The sequence below is a fragment of the Grus americana genome, chromosome 5, assembly GCF_028858705.1.
Source record: "Grus americana isolate bGruAme1 chromosome 5, bGruAme1.mat, whole genome shotgun sequence".
NCBI classification, from domain to species: Eukaryota; Metazoa; Chordata; class Aves; order Gruiformes; family Gruidae; genus Grus; species Grus americana.
In genome coordinates, this window is record NC_072856.1 from 60936459 (window position 1) to 60956941 (window position 20483).

Genomic DNA, 20483 nt, shown 5'->3' on the forward strand with positions numbered 1-20483 from the left:
TACCCAGCACCAGGTGACTCACTGGGGACGGGGACACCACACACCTGTAGCCCTTACAAGTCCCATGTCACTCTCTGTGACCTCACTGTTAATTTTATATATTACTTAATTTAAAAGTCAAACATCTGCTTTTAACTGAGCAAAATCTACCTTGAAGATGTAATTATTATTATTATTATTATTATTAAATTATTATTATTTTCCCATCTCACACACCAAAATGGATTTAAATCCATTGATTTCGGTGGACTTGAGTTTGCTTTTAAATTGGTGTAAGAAGAATAATAAGTCACTTCAAGTAATGAACTGCTCCATATTATTTCTATGCTGAGTTACATGGTTTCAACTTTTATACAGAGAAGTGTTCCTCTGGTTGATGAGTTTGCTCGTAAAGTGTTCAGTAATTTTTTCATGTAAAACAGTTTACAGAAATGGAAGGTTTGACATTGTTGGCACTGGAAGGAAAATATAACTGGAGTTTCTAACCATCTCAGAATGACAGCGGATCTGATTACAGAAATGCTGAAGAGAACATAAAAAAAATTTCAAGTTTGCTACATCTGAAATAACCCTACAATACTTTAGAGTACTTTCTGGCTATTAAGAGCAGAGAAACTGCACCTTTCTCTGCACAAAAAAAATGCAGAAATTTCCACCAAGCCAGTCACTTTGAAGATGTATGAAAGTTATTAACAAGGCTGAGAGCCACAAAGAACAAATAGCTGAAACCAGTCTCATCTCCCGTTAAAAAGGCTAGATTCTGTCCTTAAGCAGGGCGATTTAATTGTAGTCATGCCAGAATGGTTTGCTTTTAAAAAAAACAGAGCATAACCAAAACCCAACCAGCCAAATAAAAGAATAGCAATAACATTACTCTGGAAAAAGATTTGACTTCCTACGCTAATAGGTGTAGAGTATCTTAAAGAGAGAAAAAAAGCCGTGCAAGAATGGCAACGCTAAATGCCATAAAAGTAATAATACAGCTCTGGGATCCTCTCTGACTTCAAAACGTAGCTGTACACAGCTTCTCCTGCAGAGAATATGTATTTCTTGCAGCAAAGGGTATTTTTATATTCCAGCTGTGTGGAGTTGACTCGCAAGCCCTCAGTTTTGAGGAGAATCAGTGGTGTGTTAGGGAACTGAGTGACACCACTGCTACATTTTGCTATCCTTGGTGCTCACGTTTTCAAATTGTAAACCCAACTGTAAACATAATGCTTGACAAATACTTATTCCACAATGAGATGACACAATTTTTATTTTTTAATGGACAAAATAATTTTGTTATTAAGTGGCAAAAAATCTGAAGGATTTGATGGAACAGTAAGGAAAGCTTTAGAGGAAATTTTGAAAGAAAATGAAAGCCTGGAAGGGAATGAAACTTGGATGAAGTACAAACGGGACGAGCAAAAGTAGAAATGGATCACTCTGGCACCGGCCTCCTTTGCCAACTACCAAGATAGACCAAATGCAGTAGACATGGACTTCATTAAGATATTCAGTGTGGTGCAGAGTATGGGGTGAGTACAATTACAAAGGGGACTAAGGTATCAGGTAAAGAGCAGTTTAAGTCATTGTAAGAATTTCTGTTGCACAGCAGGACCAGGCTGGCTGAAAATGATTGAGGAGATGATAGACCAGTGCAGAAGATTTTCAGATGAGGTCCACGAGCTGTTAGCAAGTGGCTGTGAAAAGAAACATGGCCAGTGCTGGCTGTTCCCATGTCAGGTGGAACAAGTTCAAGTTCAACTGGTCTGGGATGCTGGTCAGCTCTAAACTGGCTGGTACTGGGGCAAGAAGCCCAAAGAGTTTGGCATAAAGCCTATGCTTGAGGAACTGTGGCCAGACATTTGATGCATATTAAACCACAGGAACCAAATGTCTTAAAAGACTTTACAGTAATCTTCCATACTTATGACTGAAATAATGGTCAAAATAAAAGTAAAGGTTAAAATTCTATAATGTAAAATTCTGAAACCTGAACCGTAGGCTTGTCTTTCAGGCCATGTTAGATCACTGCATCCGGCTGTGAATATATATTGGAAAAGCCAAGTAGCTGTATTGTGCACGTGAAGTGCCAATGGCAGAAAGAGGTAGCAATACTTCAGCGTGTGTGATACCAGCAGCGCAGTGAAGAAGTGTGAGAGAACAGCTGACTTCCATCACATATGTGAAACTTGACAAGTCCAGGAATGCCTTAGGTGAGGTATTTCCAGCTGAAAGGAGAAGACATTCATTCCCATGTAGAGGGTAGCAGGGAACTTGACGTGGACCATAGTGTACAATTCCAGCTGTCCATATTCAAGAAACATGAACTGAATTCAGAACAAGTGCAGGGCAGGCAGATGAAAACAACCGGCGAATTGAGAACCTGTCTTTAGAAGAGAAAGTTAAAAATCTTGTCTTTTTCTGCCGAGCAAAACAAAGCCAGAGACTGGATGTAATTCCTTCTATAAATACATACACGGGAAAGGCAGAGGAAGAAGTATTTAAACTGAATGGCAACGTCAGCACAGAACATATGGATATAAATTGGCCAGAAGGCTGGAAATTAGCAGAGGTTTCTAACTAGAACAGCTCTGGAACAGTTACTCAGTAGGAACAGCAAGATGTATGATTTAGTTGACTGCAGTAGTGGGGGAAACTGGGCTCAAACATCAGGGAGCTCCCTTACAGTCTTTTCCATATTTATCACCTCCACTGATTGATGCTAAATACTCAGTTGGAGCACACAGAGTGTTGAATCTCCCCTACCTCCTTTTCCTAGAGGAAATATTGCAATTTAGCATTGCAAATGCTAAAAATGAAGCAGAGCAAATGTCTGCTCTGTCTGCCACCATGAATGTTTACAAGGTGCTGGAGTCTGGATTATGTTCTATACTATTTCTATACATGCACATTCATAAACGTGTACACATATGTGTATATGCATAGGTAGATGCCTGTGCATACGCATACACTCACACATACAGAGCCCACATATGCACGTTTGAAATGGGCTGTACATGCTGCTATATTTTTATTTTTCAGTTCATTCCAGTATTCCAGTACTTTCTTTTCATCCTTATACCAGAGTAATGGATTGTATAAGTACCCTTCTGCATTTTGATCCCTGCATACACAACGTGTTTGTGTGATCTCATATATATCATGGCACCTCATCGGAGCCACAGTGTAAGAGAAGGAACGTGTCACTTGAAAATGCTGAATTTCTGTCACTTGCTCTCTTGGTAGGAATCATATGCGTGCATTTGCCAGGAGGAGCACACAAGCAGCGACTGATGCAGTTCCTCCTGTCTGAAGCTGCAACCTGGTACGTTCTGCTGGTGTTTTGCTTCTGTGCACGCGTGCATGTGCAGGCACGTACATGCATATATATGCCTCACGCTAGCACAGTTGCATGTGCCCCAGACTAGACTGTTAAGCTTACACTGTTCAAGTTGTTTTTTAAGGACATGGTGTCCCATGCCTGGAGCTAGAGAACATGCGTTACAGAAAAACTCAAGCCTATTGTATGGCTGGTGCATGGGGAAGGGGCTATGGGAGCCAGGCTCTGTCCGTTTGCCTGTCACACCAGGGAAGTGGGCACGTAAATCTATCTCTGTGACACAGCTCCACACGCCTCGCTTGTTTGTCTCACGACGGTCCTGTGTTTTTCCAGGTCAGTGTGTGAGTGTATGTGTGGGTGTGCATGTGTGCCTCGCCAAAACGGTCTCAGGTGTCTCACGCCACCAGGACAGGGAATGTCTGTGCCTGTCAACGAGGTATGCGCCAGTTCAGTAGCAACAGTCCTATGTATTTTAGGCTAGCGTCTGTCAAACTCAAAGTGCGCCTGCCCACGTGTCTGGGGCCAGCATGTGGATGTTTGTGTCTCATGACCCGTGTGTGCCGCAGCCGCTTGCGTGCCTGTCCTTCTCCCTCTGTTAGGTACCACGGGGTACTCCGAGTGTACCTGTGCACCTGTCAAGCTACTCTGTGTGTGCAATTCTCTGTATGCCTGACAGCGGCAGTCCCAAATGCCTCAGAGCAACATCTGTCTTGCAGTGACAGTGGCCCGTGCTCCTCAGGCCAGCGTCTGTCTGTCTGTCAGTGACACAGGCTCATGTGCCACAGGACTATGTGTCTCACAGTGACACAGCCCCTGTGCCTAAGACCAACAGACAGACTAAGGGTCTGTCTTGCTGTGACACCATCACACACACCTCTGCACTGCTCCTGCGTCTCACAGTGACAGTCACACACCTCAGGACGTCACATGTCCGTATGTCCCCATGACACAGCCCCACAGGGCTGAGACCGCCGTGACAGCCACACACCCCAGACCCGTGTGTTGTGTCTCTCTGCCATGCAGCCACACACCTCAGACCCACGTTAGAGTGACACAGCCGCACACCTCAGACCAGTGCGCGAGTGTGCCTCATAGTGACACAGCCCTGCGTGACCCAGCCCAACGCCTGTCTGGCTGCCACAGGCCTGGCTGCCTCAGAAAAGCATGTCTGAGGGTCACACAGGCCCACGTTCCTCCGAGCTGCCCCTGTCACACCCACGCCTCAGAACTGCGCTTGCCTCACAGTGCCACAGCCCCTGTGCCTCGGAAGTGCGCGTGTGTGTGAGGAGACTGTGTGCGTGTGGACACTGCATGCGTGCGAGGACACTGCCTGCCTGCCTGCCTGCCTGCGTCCGTGCGTGCGTGTGTGTGTGTGTGTGTGCGGCCGCGGCCGGCGGGGCAGCCGGACCCGCACGTCAGCGCGCCGCGCGGGGCGGGCGGCGGCGGCGCCGTTAAAGGTCGGCAGCGGCGGCGCGGCGCGGGCAGCGAGCAGGGGCTGGGCTTGGTGCTGGTGGGGGAGTGCGGCAGAGCGAGGCGGCGGCTCCAGCTCCAGCCACCCTGCCTCCCTCTCACCCACCATGTCGGGCACTCGAGCGTCCAACGACCGCAGCAGCCACCCCGGCGGCGGGCTGAAGCGGGCGCGCAGCGAGCCGGGCGGTAACAAAGTGACGGTGGTGCTGGGGGCGCAATGGGGGGACGAAGGCAAGGGCAAGGTGGTCGACCTGCTGGCCACCGAGTCGGACGTTGTGTGCCGATGCCAGGTGGGTGCCGGGCCGGGCCGGCTCTGCCCTGCCCGCCGCTTTCCCGCCCTGCGTTTTGTGCTCCCCTCGGCCCACGCTTTCCCCCCCCTTCCCTCGGCCCGGCGCCCTCCTTCTCTCGCGGGTCCCCTCTATCTCCCCCCCGCTGCTCCCCCTTCCCCCCCCCCCCCAGCCCTGCTTCCCTCCGCGTGCCAGCCTTTATCTTATGCCGCTCCTCGCTACCGTTGGTTTTCTTCCTCACCTCCCTGCTCCTTATTCCTCCTCCCCGTCCCCTCTCCCGCAGCGAGCGGTGGGACGCGAATGTGCCCCGGCGGGCAGCCATGTGTCCCCCACGCCTCCCCCCAACCCTCCCCGGCTGCGCCTCGAAATGCCACTCGGAAAGAAAAAGCCCTGAACTATAAATATAAATAGCTGACCCTTCACGATAAGCGACATAAGATCCCGAGGTGCCGGCCGGCGAGCGGGGGGGACGAGGGCCGTTAGCCTGGGGCGGGGCGGGCAGGGCAGCGCCGCCGGGGGCCCGGGGAGAGCGGGCGGGCCGGGCCGGAGGGCCGCGCTCCGGCCGCTTCCCCGCGCTGGGTTGTGGTGGGAAGCAAAGCCCCAGGGCCTGGGGTGGGGTGAGTTGTTTGCCAGGTTGTAACGCTGCCTGTAAGGGGGTTGGTGTCTCCGGCCTTGTTGCTCTTCCGGGGAAAAAAAAACCAAACGGTTATGAGCCGGCTTGAAGGGCGGCTGCTGATAAACATCATGAATGATGCGAAGTTTTACTGCAGGGGCTTTTGTGGATAGGCATGTTGTGTTCCCTGCAAAACTTCTGGAAGTTTATTCTGAAAATACTTTGAAATGAAGCATGAGTAAAATGGGGGAAAAAAAAAGTTGTGTAAAAGTACAAGATTTAAACGGTTTGATGAAAACAGGAGATATCTTACATGGCTTTGCTTATATGTATTGTTGAATTGAATATAATAGAAAGATTGCTAAAATGATCTCTTTGCCTAGTACAAACCAAATTAGAGACAAAGGTGATCCCAAATAATAATGATAACTTAAGAGAACTGTTTTCCAACATTAATTATGAACATATTAGACCAATACAGCTAATGATCTGTTCAGTTGTCCCTGTAAACTATGTGGCTGCCCTAATAAATAGTCAGCTTAATCCAGCTCAGTTGGTATGTTCTGTAACATTTATTCTGCTTTAAAATGCATGATAGCTGCTGTGAAACTACAGATATCCTTGAATCTGAGATCATAAATCCAAGGACGTTTGTGTCATTAAGTATATTATGTAAATAAATGTTGTCAGGCAAGTTAAATATTTAGAAACTGGAGGAAGTATTTTCAGTTGGAACTTCTAAACTCCCAAGATCTTGAATAACCTTGGGGAGAAGTTGCCATGCAAAAGTTAGCTAATGAGTATGTATTATCAGGAGTACAGCTACTTTTCCATCTTTTTCTTCCCCCTCTTCCCTCCCTTCCCCCCCAATAATGTGTTGCTAGGAATTAAAACACATCTCATAATTACTTTGATGAAAAAAAAAATTAAAAGTTTTAGCTGAAGAGGAGCATTTCACATAGGCCCCAGTCAAACAAAGCTTTCTCATGGGTTTAATGTCATTACTGCAAGAAGTCATACTGGTTCTTTTTAGACCTGCTATTGAGGGATGCCCTGAGGCTGCTTTCAAGACAGATTTACTGTCTATCCATAGAAATAATTTGCAAGCGTGGCCCCCAGGTGCAGCCGCAGAATACCCTTTGAAGGATACAGGACTCTGCATGCCACAAGGGTTAGTGTGCTAACGACAGACTAGATGGCTTAGATGGTCTAGTATGCTGCTGGGCACATCTACGTTGTCTTTCTGTAGCCTGATGATGAGACTGGGATGGATGGAAGGCAGGTGAATCTAGAGCTCTGGACTCACTTCAAAATAGTGTTCAGCAATACACACAGACACTCTGAGCATTTGAGACTGCAATAGGATTAGTAATGCACTGGTTCAGTGGAAGCGTCTTCAGGATTAGAGTTTAGGGAAGAAGGCAAAACATTCCATAAAATGAGAAAATAGGAGTAATGATTTACTCTTTAGTAGCAAAAATTATACAACTTAAGTGAAAAGTGAGTTAAAAAATACTCAAGTGGTTTTTTGCAAATCTGGCAATTTGAGGATGCTTTTTAAAAAGATGCTGTTTTAATAGCATAATATTTCATACTTTCAAAGCCAATCATGCATGTAGGTAATAGTGTATGCTTTTTGCCTTCCTTGGAACTCAGATGGGAATGTTTAGTACAGATATGCATGAATGTAAGCATATGAACAGATCTAACTAGAGTTCTATCAGTGTGATAATGGTAGGTGATTAACTTACAGGCCTAATCAGTTTGAGAGGGACTTTATTAATGGCATGTACTGCCATTAAAAACTTCAGTGTGTGGACCAGAATCTTGTTTGCTTAACATTCCTCCTAGAAACTAAGAAAAACTTTCTTAGTGCAATTGTACTTGTGTATTATAATAGATTACTTAAACAAGAAACACCGAAGGTCTCCATTATTAGACACTTTAGAAAGAATGTTGGAAAAAATTCCATCAGGATTTTTCCTGATGTTCTGTCCACTCTGTTTTTTGAGACATTGAAGGAAACAGTGTTCAACAGCTTGTTTTAGTCCTCAGTGAAATGAAAGTAGGGAAAGCTAGCAAATGAATGACTGAGAGCGGGATGTTCATGTCTTTTAAAACAATGTTTCAACAACATTAATTCTTCATTACAGTAGGATACTCTTTGATCTAACATTTTTTAAAGTTCCTCTCCACCCCACCCCCAAGGGATTCAGGGCCAAATTTGAGTTTGAAGAGCTTTCTCAAAATAGTAGTTCACTAATATTTCTATGGAAGGAAATAATTTTCATTAAACATTTCTCAAGTATTTTTAGCGTGTTGATTTCGTGAGAAAAATCTGTGACAGCTAGATTGCTGCAGAGGAAATGAAATGGTATTTCCTGGGATACTGGAAAGAAAGGCAAGCAGGCAAATGGGAATAGGCAATCCTTTACAGCTACAAGGGAAGCATCAAAATACATTAAATGGAGAAAATTCTGCATTAAAATTCTGGCCTCTTTAATTTTTCTCAGTTTTCACATTTAATTTCACATGAATTAGAGAGTCCCAATTTGTTGATCTTGTTGTTTCTGTCTTTCTCAGTACTTAGATGATGCACCAAGTACAAACAAGTTGTGGTACACATTATAATTAATTTCATTTTTCACTTTAGTGATACTGAAATATCACTACTGAATATCACATACTGAAATAATAATTTATATAAATAATAATAATTTAAATATGAAATCTTAGTTCACTTGAAGTAACTGATTTCATTTCAGCTGTATATTTGAAGCATTCTTTGGGAAAGAGGATGTTTCAGTAAGTGTAAAAGATGTCTGTATATTCTTGTAGATGATGTTGAACAAAACTTTTTACAGGCTACTTTCATTAAAATACCAGATACATGGGCACACATACCCATATAAACAAGCAGAAAAGGTATTTCAAAATAAATGAATATCAACAGGCGGTTTAGGGCTGTTAAAGAATTGAGTAGGTTTGTCTAAGTTTGGGTTATTAATGGAGATAATTTTTCCTCTAAATGGCTCTTTCAGCAAGCAAAGGCATTCAGAAGCAGAATGGTAGAGGGTAATATTTCTTTCTCATTGTGGCCTCCTGGGGCATAGAACTGACATGTTATGGTGTGTGATAGTTTTAATCCCTGGTATATTTTTAGGGAAGGGTACAATCAAAGAGTTCAGCTGCAAATGTTTCATTTTGGTTCCTTTAAAAACAGGTTTTGTGCATTTGTTTAAAGCTTTTACCTGATAGAATATCAATCACGAGGAGGGAAGTTCACTTCTTACCTAGTCGTTTAGCGTGTTGTCATAGAACAGGAAGTCCTAATGTAAGCTTAAGTAATTTGGATACATATACTAATGAAGAGAGGTTTGGCATTGTTCAAAACATGGCTTCAGTGGCAGGTCTCATACATGCTGTACGTTTCTCACATCACCTCATACGTTGTTGGGTGTCTGCCTTCAAAACTAGAGCTTGTGGCTGGTTTTAAGTAGGTAATTTCTCAGAACTTGTTTGCAGCATGATCAAACAGTCAACTGTCACAACTGCTGAGGTGGTGTGCCTCCAGAAGCACCACTTAAACCAGATCTGTTCCCAGAAAGTCCTGTATAGAGCTGCTGTAGTGGGGGCACAGTTAACTGAGGACAGCTGGTGGTTATACAGTTCTAGCTGTTTCCTTGAGCTGAGACTATGTAAGCTATGCTCATAATAACTTTTCACTGAACATATTTACTGTACAGTCTTGTATGGGCGTGAATGGAAAAGGAAATAGCCTGCATTGTCATATATGGCAGGAGAAATACCATGCATTTTTGCCGATTATGGTAAATTACTCATGAGGCACTTTCTCTTTTATAATTTAGGTGTGTGCCAGGAACGCCTAGGAATTCCTGTTGCGATGGAGAGTAAACAATTCTGCCTTTCCTGATAAAGTTTTCTTGTGCAATAAATTGTTTTTCAACAAAACATCCAAAAGCACTGTAGGAAAATGCCCCATAAACAATTTGATAAAAAATGTGAAGGACAGGAAAAAGACTTTTTCCAAAAGCTCAATGTGAAACATACAAAAAACATTGCTACTAAATTAGTAGAGCCTCTGTAGTAATGATAGTAATCGTTACCTGCAGTGAGTTTGATCTCAGTTACTGAATAGATTGGTAAAACAGTGGTGGCACAAATGCATATCTTTCCTTCACTTCATACTGAAACCAGTGACGATGATTCAGCAGCAGGGACTAGTCTAAGGCAGTTTATAAGATTTTTTTTTTTTTCCAAGCCTTCATTTGGGACTGCTGTTCTAGTGCTGCCCATGCCAACGCTGGATGTGTCAGACCTATGACACTTCCAGCATCTGGAAGTCTGGAAATAATCTGCCTGATGTTATCAGCATTCCCTTAACAACTGGCATTGAAGAAACAACACCAAATTGTAAGAATCTGATTGTAATAAGAAGAGCTCTTCTTAGATTTCTTAAGCTTCTCCTATTAATGTGCTTTTATTTTTCAGTAAATATGCAGTCACTTTTTAAAACATTTCCTCTATCTAAATCAATATGTTTTCAAGTTTTGCTTTGATTTTGCTTTGATTTTAAAAAGGGATCATCTGATCTTTTGAGACAGGTGGGCAAAAGTTATTCTTGATGTTAATACTGAAGAAAAGCTGAGGAGGTTGAAAAAGGTACCAGAAAAACTTGCTGTTAAGGTCTTTTGTGGTTTAGTAGTTCGCAGTCATTTGCACTGACGAGATTTAGCTAAGTCATACAGCAGGGATGTTGAATGGCTAGTTTTCTCGATGTAGTGGATGTTAACAAATAAGGTTGAGAGGGTCTAACACAGAAGTGTTTTGGGTTTGAGATACCATTGCAACATTAGAGAACAATCTAGGAAGGGGTGAAAGGACGTGCCCAACAGTTACAGTACAAGTAATTATTGTGTATTATTGCCAGTTTCCTTATTTCCTTGTTCTAGTGTTTTCATTAATGCAAAGTAAATACCATATATATTAGAAACAGTATTTCAAGGAATGCAAAGGAATATACTGCGGGCAAGTGATCAAATAATAAAACCAAAATGTGGCAGAAATGCCAGGCAAGAAGCTTTTCCTCAGTGGTTTAGATGCGAGACAGGGCGGTTTCCTTTATTCCTGTGTTGTGCTGCTGACATGGCAGGGCAAGGCAGCCACGCGATGTTGTGACCGTCCCTATAGATCGTGGGCTGTTGGAACTGTTGGCAGCAGAGATTAAGTTAGAGCGGTTTTATGCGATGATTGCGTGGAGTTACAGGGGCTCGTTGGCTACTGTTTTTCTCTGTGCGTATGTTGGCTTGTGTTGCTCTCCTTTCAGTGAGATTTAGCCCTGATATTTAGTATAATTTCTTCCTATGGGATAAAGTAGCATTAATCTCCTAATGATTTACTGCTTGATGATCTTCACTGAAGAGATCGATGACCTTGGAGTCATGAGTGTGTGGTAACTACAGTCCCTAATGTTTGGGAAGGTTGATAATCCCCATTTGCACACACATGTACATCCATACAGGCGTATTGCTTTCTAAGTAATTTTTTTGCAAGATTCCCTGCAAAAAAGCAAGTAGGTTTTATTTTGCTGTTCAACACAGGAGAGGGTTCATTAAGTGTAAGTATTGGTTTCCTTAGCTACAATAAAGAAGTCCACCCTTACAAAATTGAAACTTTTTGTGGCAATCTATCATTTGTAAGATATTTTATCCAAAATTTACTTTTCCTTTTGCTTATACATATTACATGCTACACTGTATCATTTTAGGCTTTAGAACAACATGGTGACATTGCTATTTTAAACTAGCCTCTCCTTTGGGCATCAGCGAGATCATCTCAGGACCACCAGGATTATAAATACTGTATGAGAAGGTCAGGTTTAAAGTTTCCAAATCTCCATAAGAAAGCAAGCTTAATTTTCAATCCCTTTTATAAAGCCTGATATATTTATTGTCCTCTACAAGCATCAAAAGAAAGAAGCTGAAAATTAAGCTGAAATGACATCTGTTCTATTTCATTCCTGTTGTAACTTACTAGCTGTTGTTATTTGTTTACAGATATAAGAAAAGTTGTGTTTATATCTTCGGATCATATTACTTCCCACAGGGACATGACTACACTTCTTCAGAAGAGAGAACTAAAGATGAGCAAACATGTCTAGGCTTTTCATGTTTGATTTCCTTGATTTTTAGGATTCTGTTAACATTGGTCAGAATGCTTTTTCCACAGTAGCATTTTCTATCAATATACCTTGAATTCGTTATTTTCTTTACATCTTCTGCTGAAATTAAACATGTATTTTGTTGTAGTGGTCTGTCATAGTAGATTGTTTTTAGGTGGCTCGACAGAACTTTAAATTCTGTTTGAGAGAAGATAACTAGAGTTTAAGAGTGTCTAGTTTGACTACACTGACTGCTGTTTAAAACGTGAGTTGAATTAGACCTGGCTTTTCCAGTTGCATTTTTCAGGTACTTAGGAAGACCAAGGTATCCATATAAGTTAGGGTTACTTTTTATTTGTAGCAAAGGAAACATACTGCATTATTAGTGCAAAATATTATATTGGATTTCAGGTACTTGCATTAGAAATATTTTATATATTTCTTTAAAAGGTCAAAAGTTTTGCTCAGCTCTTCTCAAGAGTGTGTCTATAATCTTGCTAATTATCTCATTAGACTTTAGAAGGTCTCCTTCCATGGGAATTCAGGAGTTTTTGAAGAGATCAGTATTTTAATTGGGAAGGTGGGATCCTGTGGATTTTGTTCATTCTATCAGACAGTGAGAAGGGACACAGCAGGAGCACACTTCAACAAATGCAGGAATCAGACACAGCAGTTCTGTGCAGAGCTGTTCTTACTTGAACCCGTTATTGCAAACATATTCTTTTGAAGAAGAGCAAGGCAAACTAGATTTGGCTGAAAAAAACATTATAATCCACTTCTTGGAACTGAGCTTTGGTGAGTTGGGTGCTATCAGGCAATAGTTTAACTGTAAAAAAAAAAAAAAAAAATCAGCAAGAAAAAACTTCCAGTAGAGGAAACTGTAACAAGTACATATGGCAGCTACCTCCCAACCAGAATGTACAGCACTCAGTCATCTGACAAAAGCTTTCACATGTAGGTGATTTTGTGACATTGTGTCTGAGTCTGAATGTTCAAAGCACTTAATGCATTGCATTTGTCTGTGTAATGGATTTTTTTTAAAAAACAGTGGTGTTCTAAACTCATTTGCAATGGTGTAAATCAAGATAACTACCATGAAAGGCAATGGATTTATATTATTATAAAGTTCATGTCAAAGCCATTTATGCTGGTCACACTTACTAGGTAGTTAGAAATAGCCATTGTCAATTAAATTGTAAGGAGAAAGAAGAAACAACTTACGTAACAACTCTTGTTTATTCAGAATCACATGTGAAATGCTGTAAATTGGAGAAAATTACTCAATCCAAATAAGAAAACGGAAGTATTTTATAATCTGCTTTATAGCACGATAAGGGGTATTTGGCCTTTAGATGCAGCTGAATTTAAGAAAATGTTTTGCTTCATTGATGAATGGATTTAGTAGAGCTGGGACACTTACAATGAAAAGAGATAGACAGGAATCATAGTATTTTTTTTTTTTCAGATGCAGACTTCTCAAACTGGTGGTTTGTAGCTGGTATTCCAATTCATAGATTATAAATTCATAGATTATAATACCAGAGGGGAGCGTTTTATAATCTTGTCAGAGCACCAAGGACACAGTATACTAGTAGCAGTTGCACCACAGCCAAAAGGAGAGGTAATACAATCTCTCTACTCCTACTTGGTATTCCCATTTATACATGCGAGGTTCGCCTTAGGCCTATCAGACCGTGCTGAAACTGTTCAGACACCTCCTAGCATAGATACCTCCCATCCAAAGTTTGGTTTCTTTTTTGTTTCTAACTCATTTATTCTAAACCTGGTCATGACATTTTATGCTTTCACTGCATATACCAGTTGGCGAAGGAGCTCGGACTGCCGCGTACTGCTGGTACACCACTCAGATGATAGTTGTGTTGGCTGCAGGTCTTCAATAACAAGTTTCTATTTTTTCCCCATTGCATTGATTAACATTGCTAACTGGAAGAGGATAAGAACCAATCGCTGTGGGACCCATCAGAAACATACCTGTTTCGTGTTCATCCCCTAGTTATAGTTTGAAACTATCATCAGGTTTTAAGGCATTTTATATGTGCTCTGATGATACACTTCTCCTACATATGCGGAATGCAGTCTCCTGCATGCTACCTGGCTGGCGGAGCGGGCAGAAACACATCTGAGCATCAGGGGACGCTTCATTCCTATTCAAGCATGGATCATAAGGCTAGCTGGGAGGAAGGTGTTCCTGCTGCAGGTACTAAACAGCCTCACTGCTGCTCTCAGTAGAAATTCTGTTTCTACCTTGGGATGTTTCAACTACAGAGAATAGAAGAGATGATTTTAAAAAAAAAAAAAAATACAGAACAAAACAAAACATCAGCCTTGAAGTGGCTGTGCACTTTGGAAAGCGGATTTGTTTCTTGATCTTTTTTGTAAGTTCTACAAACAAGATAAAGACTATGTATTCTCCTTTGTCAGCCTGTTCATAATAATGATTAATTCCCTGCAAGATGGTATTTATACAAGCATACAGTTGTTAACACTGATAAAATGGAATAACTTCTCAATTTCATGTATTGATGCAGTGCTTACATTCACATACTATAGAAAAAGTGCATCACTTCAGTGCAAGAATCCAATATCACAAATAGGTCAGCACATAAATAGCTTGGAAAAGTATTTTCTTTTTAAATAATGTACTTGGAAAAAAATTCAGATGTTTTATGAGGCAACTTAAGTTCCTTTAGCTCCTTCTGGTACTGGGACAACATGTAACTTTACACTTTGATTATTAGAAGTCTGAAGGTATAGATTAAAATCTTTCAGGAAAAAAAATCCCATTTTTATTTGAGTCCAACTTAAATGTTCTTTAAAAATAATTTAAAAAAAACAAACAACAACCTCAACATACAGGATTACTCTGCTCTGAAAATAATGCCTAGTACATTTCCTGTTGTTTAACTTTGAAAACAACATGTTGCAACTGTTTCCATTCATTTAAGGTAGGCATTTTTAGGTTGTTGAATTTAAACCATGTTGCTGGTGGTCTGCTAGATTTTAGAAGGAGGTATAGCTTGCAACGCTACGAGGTAATAGAGCATGCCTTAGGCAAAATATATTGAAATTATACATATTTAATACTGTTAGTAGAGCCTCAACTTCTGGCATTTTCAAAGTTAATAAAAACTGATTTGTTGAGCAATGTAGGTACCTTCAAAAGACTGAATACTAATTTTCCACTGCAGGCTATGAATGACTTCAATGAAGGTTATTTTTTCTTAGGTGAAGAACTTTAACACCTACCAAATACTGTTAGAAACAAGCATTCTTCTGCTCTGAAACTTTAATATAGCTGATACAAAGAACAACAACCATGGCTGCACAGTCAAAAAGTATTGCTGTATCTAGGTAGCGCCTCAAAGCGAGGATTTTTGTGGACTCTGGAGTTGAGCTTCCTAAATGCTATTTTAGGTCTTTTTATTACTATATTAAGATGTCTATCATGTTGTCTTTGGCATGCTTAGTACTTTCTAATTCTCAAGTCCCACTTCATTGCTGCAGTTTGCTGTAATTGATAGCCTGAATCACCTGCACGTAGGTTTCCTGCATTTGGTACAGTTTTAATAGAGTCACAAGAGATTGAAGTGATTTAACAGAAGGGACTCAAGTGCTACTGAACACATTGGAATTGCTGCAGGAGCAGCAAGGAAGGTTTCAGGTCGAAGTGGATGCTAATGTTCAAGACGCTGCTGTCATCCCAGTTGCATTCTGAGCCTTTTGGAGCTTCAGCAGCTCACCTAATGGTTCCTTCTTGGGAACAGAATTTCCTACACCAGAGTAATTTAATGAGAATGCCCAGACTTCCCAGATTTTGGATGTGAATGCTAATTGTTATTTCTGGTCATACCATCGTTTTGCAATACAGATGATGCCAAAGTGGCACTGGTGATAAATCTGTCAGAAGTTGTTGTCTTAACATTCCCTTCATTAGAGCATTTTTTTGAAGAACTACAAAAGAAGGCAGATGCCATCTCTAGAGACCTGGGAAAATGCAAATGATGAAAAATAAATAAAATGCAGGAGAGATCAGCAGCGCACAGCAGAGATTCTGTGAGCCACGTCTGGATATTAAATGGCAGCTCATCATGCAGAGCTGTATTTGAAGCAAGGGCTGAGCAGAGACACCAAAGGTCTCGATCCATCCTGAGGATCCAGAGAATACTTGTCACTAGGTGTGTTAGGGTTGATGCCACTTTAATGAAATACCATTTGAGGAGAAGGGAGCTTCCATGGTTGCAGTCTACCAGGCAGGGTATTTCTCTGCACCTTCAGTCATGTAATCTTCAGATTAAGCCCATGCAAGCTTTTAGGTTCTCCTTATACTTTATTAGCAAAAGAAATGGCTCATAGACCCTATATTGACTCCCAGAACTCAAGTAAAATTTGAAAAGGAGTAGATATCTCTAATATCTGAGCTATTAGACCACCAATATGCTGTTAGAATATCAATGAAACTGAACATGAGAAATTACTGAGATGACCAGATAATAAAGTATCTCATCAGACCAGTGGTATGCTTTGAAGTTTGATCATGTCTATTGGGCAATTCAGTCCTCTGCTACCACTTTAATTATATTTGTAAAAATTTAATTAGGCTGTAAAAATATACTCTGAAGACACTTGTTTAAGAAATGCAGACCAATATGAGCAGTGCACAAAAACAGTTCCAGAGCTGTCAACACTAGCTTTAAATTAGAGAAGTGCTGTTTTATAAGGTCTGTCACTGAATTCTTGATTTATATTATCTGTCCAGAGGGACTGAAAGTAGATTCAGAGATTTTGGCAATTAAAGGATGTATCATATCTGCTGATGTTTCTGTGCTTCAGCATTTTTTTATGTATGCCAGCATTCACAGCTGGTTGATTAATGTCCCTTTTTAAGCATTTGCTAAAGAGACAGCATATGTCAGGGTATCAGTTGTTCAGGGAAATGTTGAAAAGCATAAACTATCTTTGATAAACATTCTCATACTGACATATCCCATCTTCTAAAATTTTAGGATGTAAGATGACACTTCTGATTCTAATTTAGGAGTGCTGTTATCTCAGATTGTGGGTCCTCAAGCCTGATTTCATTTGTTGATACTCATGTTGATTAAGAAAAGCAGAATATAACTATAATATTATTGACAACAAATAGTTTTGAAGGAGCCTTGTTCCTTATTTTTGCAGGAAATATAAAAGTTGTTGTTTCTAGTAGAGATTAAATCAGTGTTACATGGAGTTCATTCTTTTAAAGTTTCCATCTAGCCATGGTCTATAGGCAAGCAGAAAAGGAAAAGTTATTGTTTCAGAAGTTACTGGCCTCTTTCTCAAGCCTGATACTGCTATAATAAACTAGTGTTTCAACCAGTGCAATCCATCCAGTCTCAGACCTCTTAAATATCATATAAAGGAGTCTCCTGCATGATTAGCCTGCTAGATAGTTCAGTACCTTTAACTACATCCAGGTTCCTACAATTGGCTTATTATATCTGGGAGGCAAGCTGAATACCCAGGACGGTTCTGTTTTCTTCAGAATTCTCTGGACAAGTTATAACTCTGCATTAGCAAGGCCCTTGGGAGTCCTTCCCGGCTCGAGGATGAGCTACCCAGCAGTTTGGTAAATCAAATGAAATTTGTGCTTGCACCAGTGTTTCTGTTACAACTCCTACTCAGCTCTCCCTTAGCAGGTTATCTGTTTAAACTTTATCGTTGAGCTCACTTCTTCTAAAGATGAGAATTACTTTTGTCATATTTAAAGGCATATTTCTTAATGTTTTCTTCCACATCACTGCTTAAAACAACTTGATATATTTTTATAACCTGTAGCTTTTATTTTCTTAATGTTGTGTTTCAGCATACATCCACATTTTGTAAGGAATGTAAGTTGCCATTTTCCTGTATATTTCATGCAAATAATGGGCAAATGAGTAAATGAAACTCTGGAAGAAAGCATTATATTTATTTTTATAAATGACTCCTTTTCAGAGTTTTCATATAACAACTCCACTCATTCAGCCAATGCTTTTCATTATTTGCAAATTACCAGTGACAATCTTAGTCTCCTTCCAGTAGATGCCTTCATTCTAGACCCTTCTGCATCATTCGGACCTCATATCAAATCCACAAAGATCTGTAAGTGTTTTGGAAAGTAGAAGGCCTGTAGCACCAGAGCAGACAAGTAGTCAGATTTCGCAACCTTATCAGTAGGAGAAAAAGTTGTATCACGACAGAACAGCAACAAACATTAAGCCTGTTGAGAAAGCTGGACCTTTAATTTTTAAAACTCTTTACTGTTTCTGTTCAAATCAACTCAACCTTGATTGCCTCGCCTCTTCACAAGTTTGTGTGTTGTCTCATCATTCTCTTTTAAAGCCGTTTCTGAAAAAGTCAGTTTCTTGAGGAAAATACCAGCTCCCATTCTTAGGTCTGGTAGATGATTGTGTAAGGTATGAATTGTAGCCGAGTCCATAAAGTGGTGGTGGTGGTAACTGGGAAGATTGTCCCTTGACAGGGAGATTCCATGAAGCTGCGAAGACTACACATACTCCCAACTTTATACAGACCTTCCGTCTTGAACAGCTAGAGAAGTGGTAGCTGTTTGTGGGTGGGCAGGCAGAAAGAGCTTCCATCCAGAAGGAAATATTGGGTGGTTTAGGCTTTAACCCAAAGCAATGACCATGCACAGAAGGTGCCCAAAAGGATGGACTTGTGTAGGCATGTCAGAGACAGGACTCCATGGGTGGTAGTTCAATCCAGTTTTGTTCCCACAAAGCTTCAGTTCTCTTCTAGCTTCTGCCACCACTCCTACATTTACTTTTGCTCTGCCCCAGTCCTACCTTGACCCCGTGGTATCATTCTGCTTCCTAATTCTACATAGTCCTGCTGAAATCCTTCAGCCCCATAATTGTCCTGTCTGAGCCCTTTTTACAATACTACAGCATTTCAACAAACTGTAACGTGGAGAAAGCAGCAACTTAAGACATGAATGTATAAATAAAAAAAGGTGATCTTGTCAAATCATCTGCTGAGAGTTTAGAGCAGTGGTATGACTGTTAATCTTTTGATGTTTCTTTTGTTGCAGGGTGGGAATAACGCAGGCCATACCGTGGTTGTTGATGGGAAAGAATATGATTTTCACCTATTTCCTAGTGGCATCATTAATCCAAAGGCAATTTCTTTTATTGGTAAGACAATTTTGGAACTTGATTTAATAATATGTGGTAGATAGCTGTAACCATATTTTACAGTAGCAAACAAAGAAAAACGTATAGGTGACTCAGATTTGCTTTAGCTTCAGCTGTTTGACTTTTACTTCACTGCTGCTTTAACATGAAGAGCTACTCTATGTTCAGTGTCAGTTTAATGTCTGCCACACAGACTAGAAAACGGAAAGTAAAACCCCCTCTTTCCATTGTGGTGTTCTTATACTTTATGGTACAAGTTTGGATCCCACCCTCTACTTGCACATTCCTTTTATACTTTCAGAAATATGAGTGCTACACTTTGAGGGTACAAAACCCGGCACTTAGGCTAAATAAATAATATCATTTATCTCTGGCATCTCTTTACTGACTGTCCAGAAATAGGCCCTAGGATACAGGGCTTTGCTTGGAAGGTTATCATCCCGTCTCCTTTTTGTTCACATTACCAGCTGTTTGAGGTGATGTTGTATTTTGCTGTAAAGATATTTGATGCAAATGGCATCATAAAAAAGTTTTCATTACATACTGTACATTAAACTCATGTTTAAGTAATAAGCAAATTTAAGCCTTATACTTGTCTGAAATTATAATTCCTTCTGACAGAAAAAACATATACAGACCGTGCAAGGAATGAGTGTAGGTTTTAGTGAGTCACGGAACTGTAGTTGCAGTTTAGCTCCATTTGATAATTTACAAATGGATGATTGAAATATGTAAAATACGTTTTTTCTCTCTGCTAAATATGGTGTATTGTCTTGCTTTCTACTTTACTCTCTTGTCAGTTAGTAAAGTTAACTTAAGTTATCCTAAATTTAAGCTGAGACAGACTCTTGCAGATATTTCTGATGTTCCCAAGAAGGAAGCAGCAGCTATTTCCAGCCCACTACATCACTAATCCTCCACATCTCGTCAGTCTCAGCAGCAATGCTCTGTATTGCATGTGGATTTTAAATTGTAGCTCAAAAGCAGGGAGAAGGCATTGCTAATGTATTACAGCACTAGCCTAAGCTGAGTTTAAAACAAATATGTGAATATTGAAAATTTAAATACTATCGCAGACTTGTTGGTGTTTTAAGGCACGGACTTCTTTGAGCCTTTACCAGTGAACAGTTGAGGCCGAAGTCATGTTGCAAAGTCCACCACAAAGAAAAGAATCTGCTTACCTCAGCTGGCTTCGGAGCAGACTCGGCATTCACATCTGAAACAAGCAAACTCTGGTTTTTCTGATTTTAGCAGGCTTGTAGCTGCTTACCCCAAATGAGGATTTATCCAAAAAGTTCTCAAGATCACTTTGTGACAAATGTGAGAAACTTAGTTTTTAAGTAAAATTTCAGACAGCAAGTGTTTACATGTCTTGCATCCTAAGAATGAGTATTTTATTTCTTGCTTTAAA

At 40.6% G+C, this 20483-nt stretch overlaps 1 protein-coding gene across 1 annotated transcript in view; it reads left to right on the forward strand.

Moving 5' to 3' along the window:
- Positions 1–4635: 4635 nt before the first annotated feature.
- The window catches only part of ADSS1 (adenylosuccinate synthase 1), a 30147-nt gene continuing 14299 nt past the window's right edge, over positions 4636–20483 (forward strand). The window contains exons 1-2 of the mRNA XM_054827511.1: positions 4636–5088; positions 18970–19072. Of these exons, the coding sequence (XP_054683486.1) occupies positions 4906–5088; positions 18970–19072 (286 nt within the window). The 5' untranslated portion in view covers positions 4636–4905. The remainder of the gene's footprint in view (positions 5089–18969; positions 19073–20483) is intronic.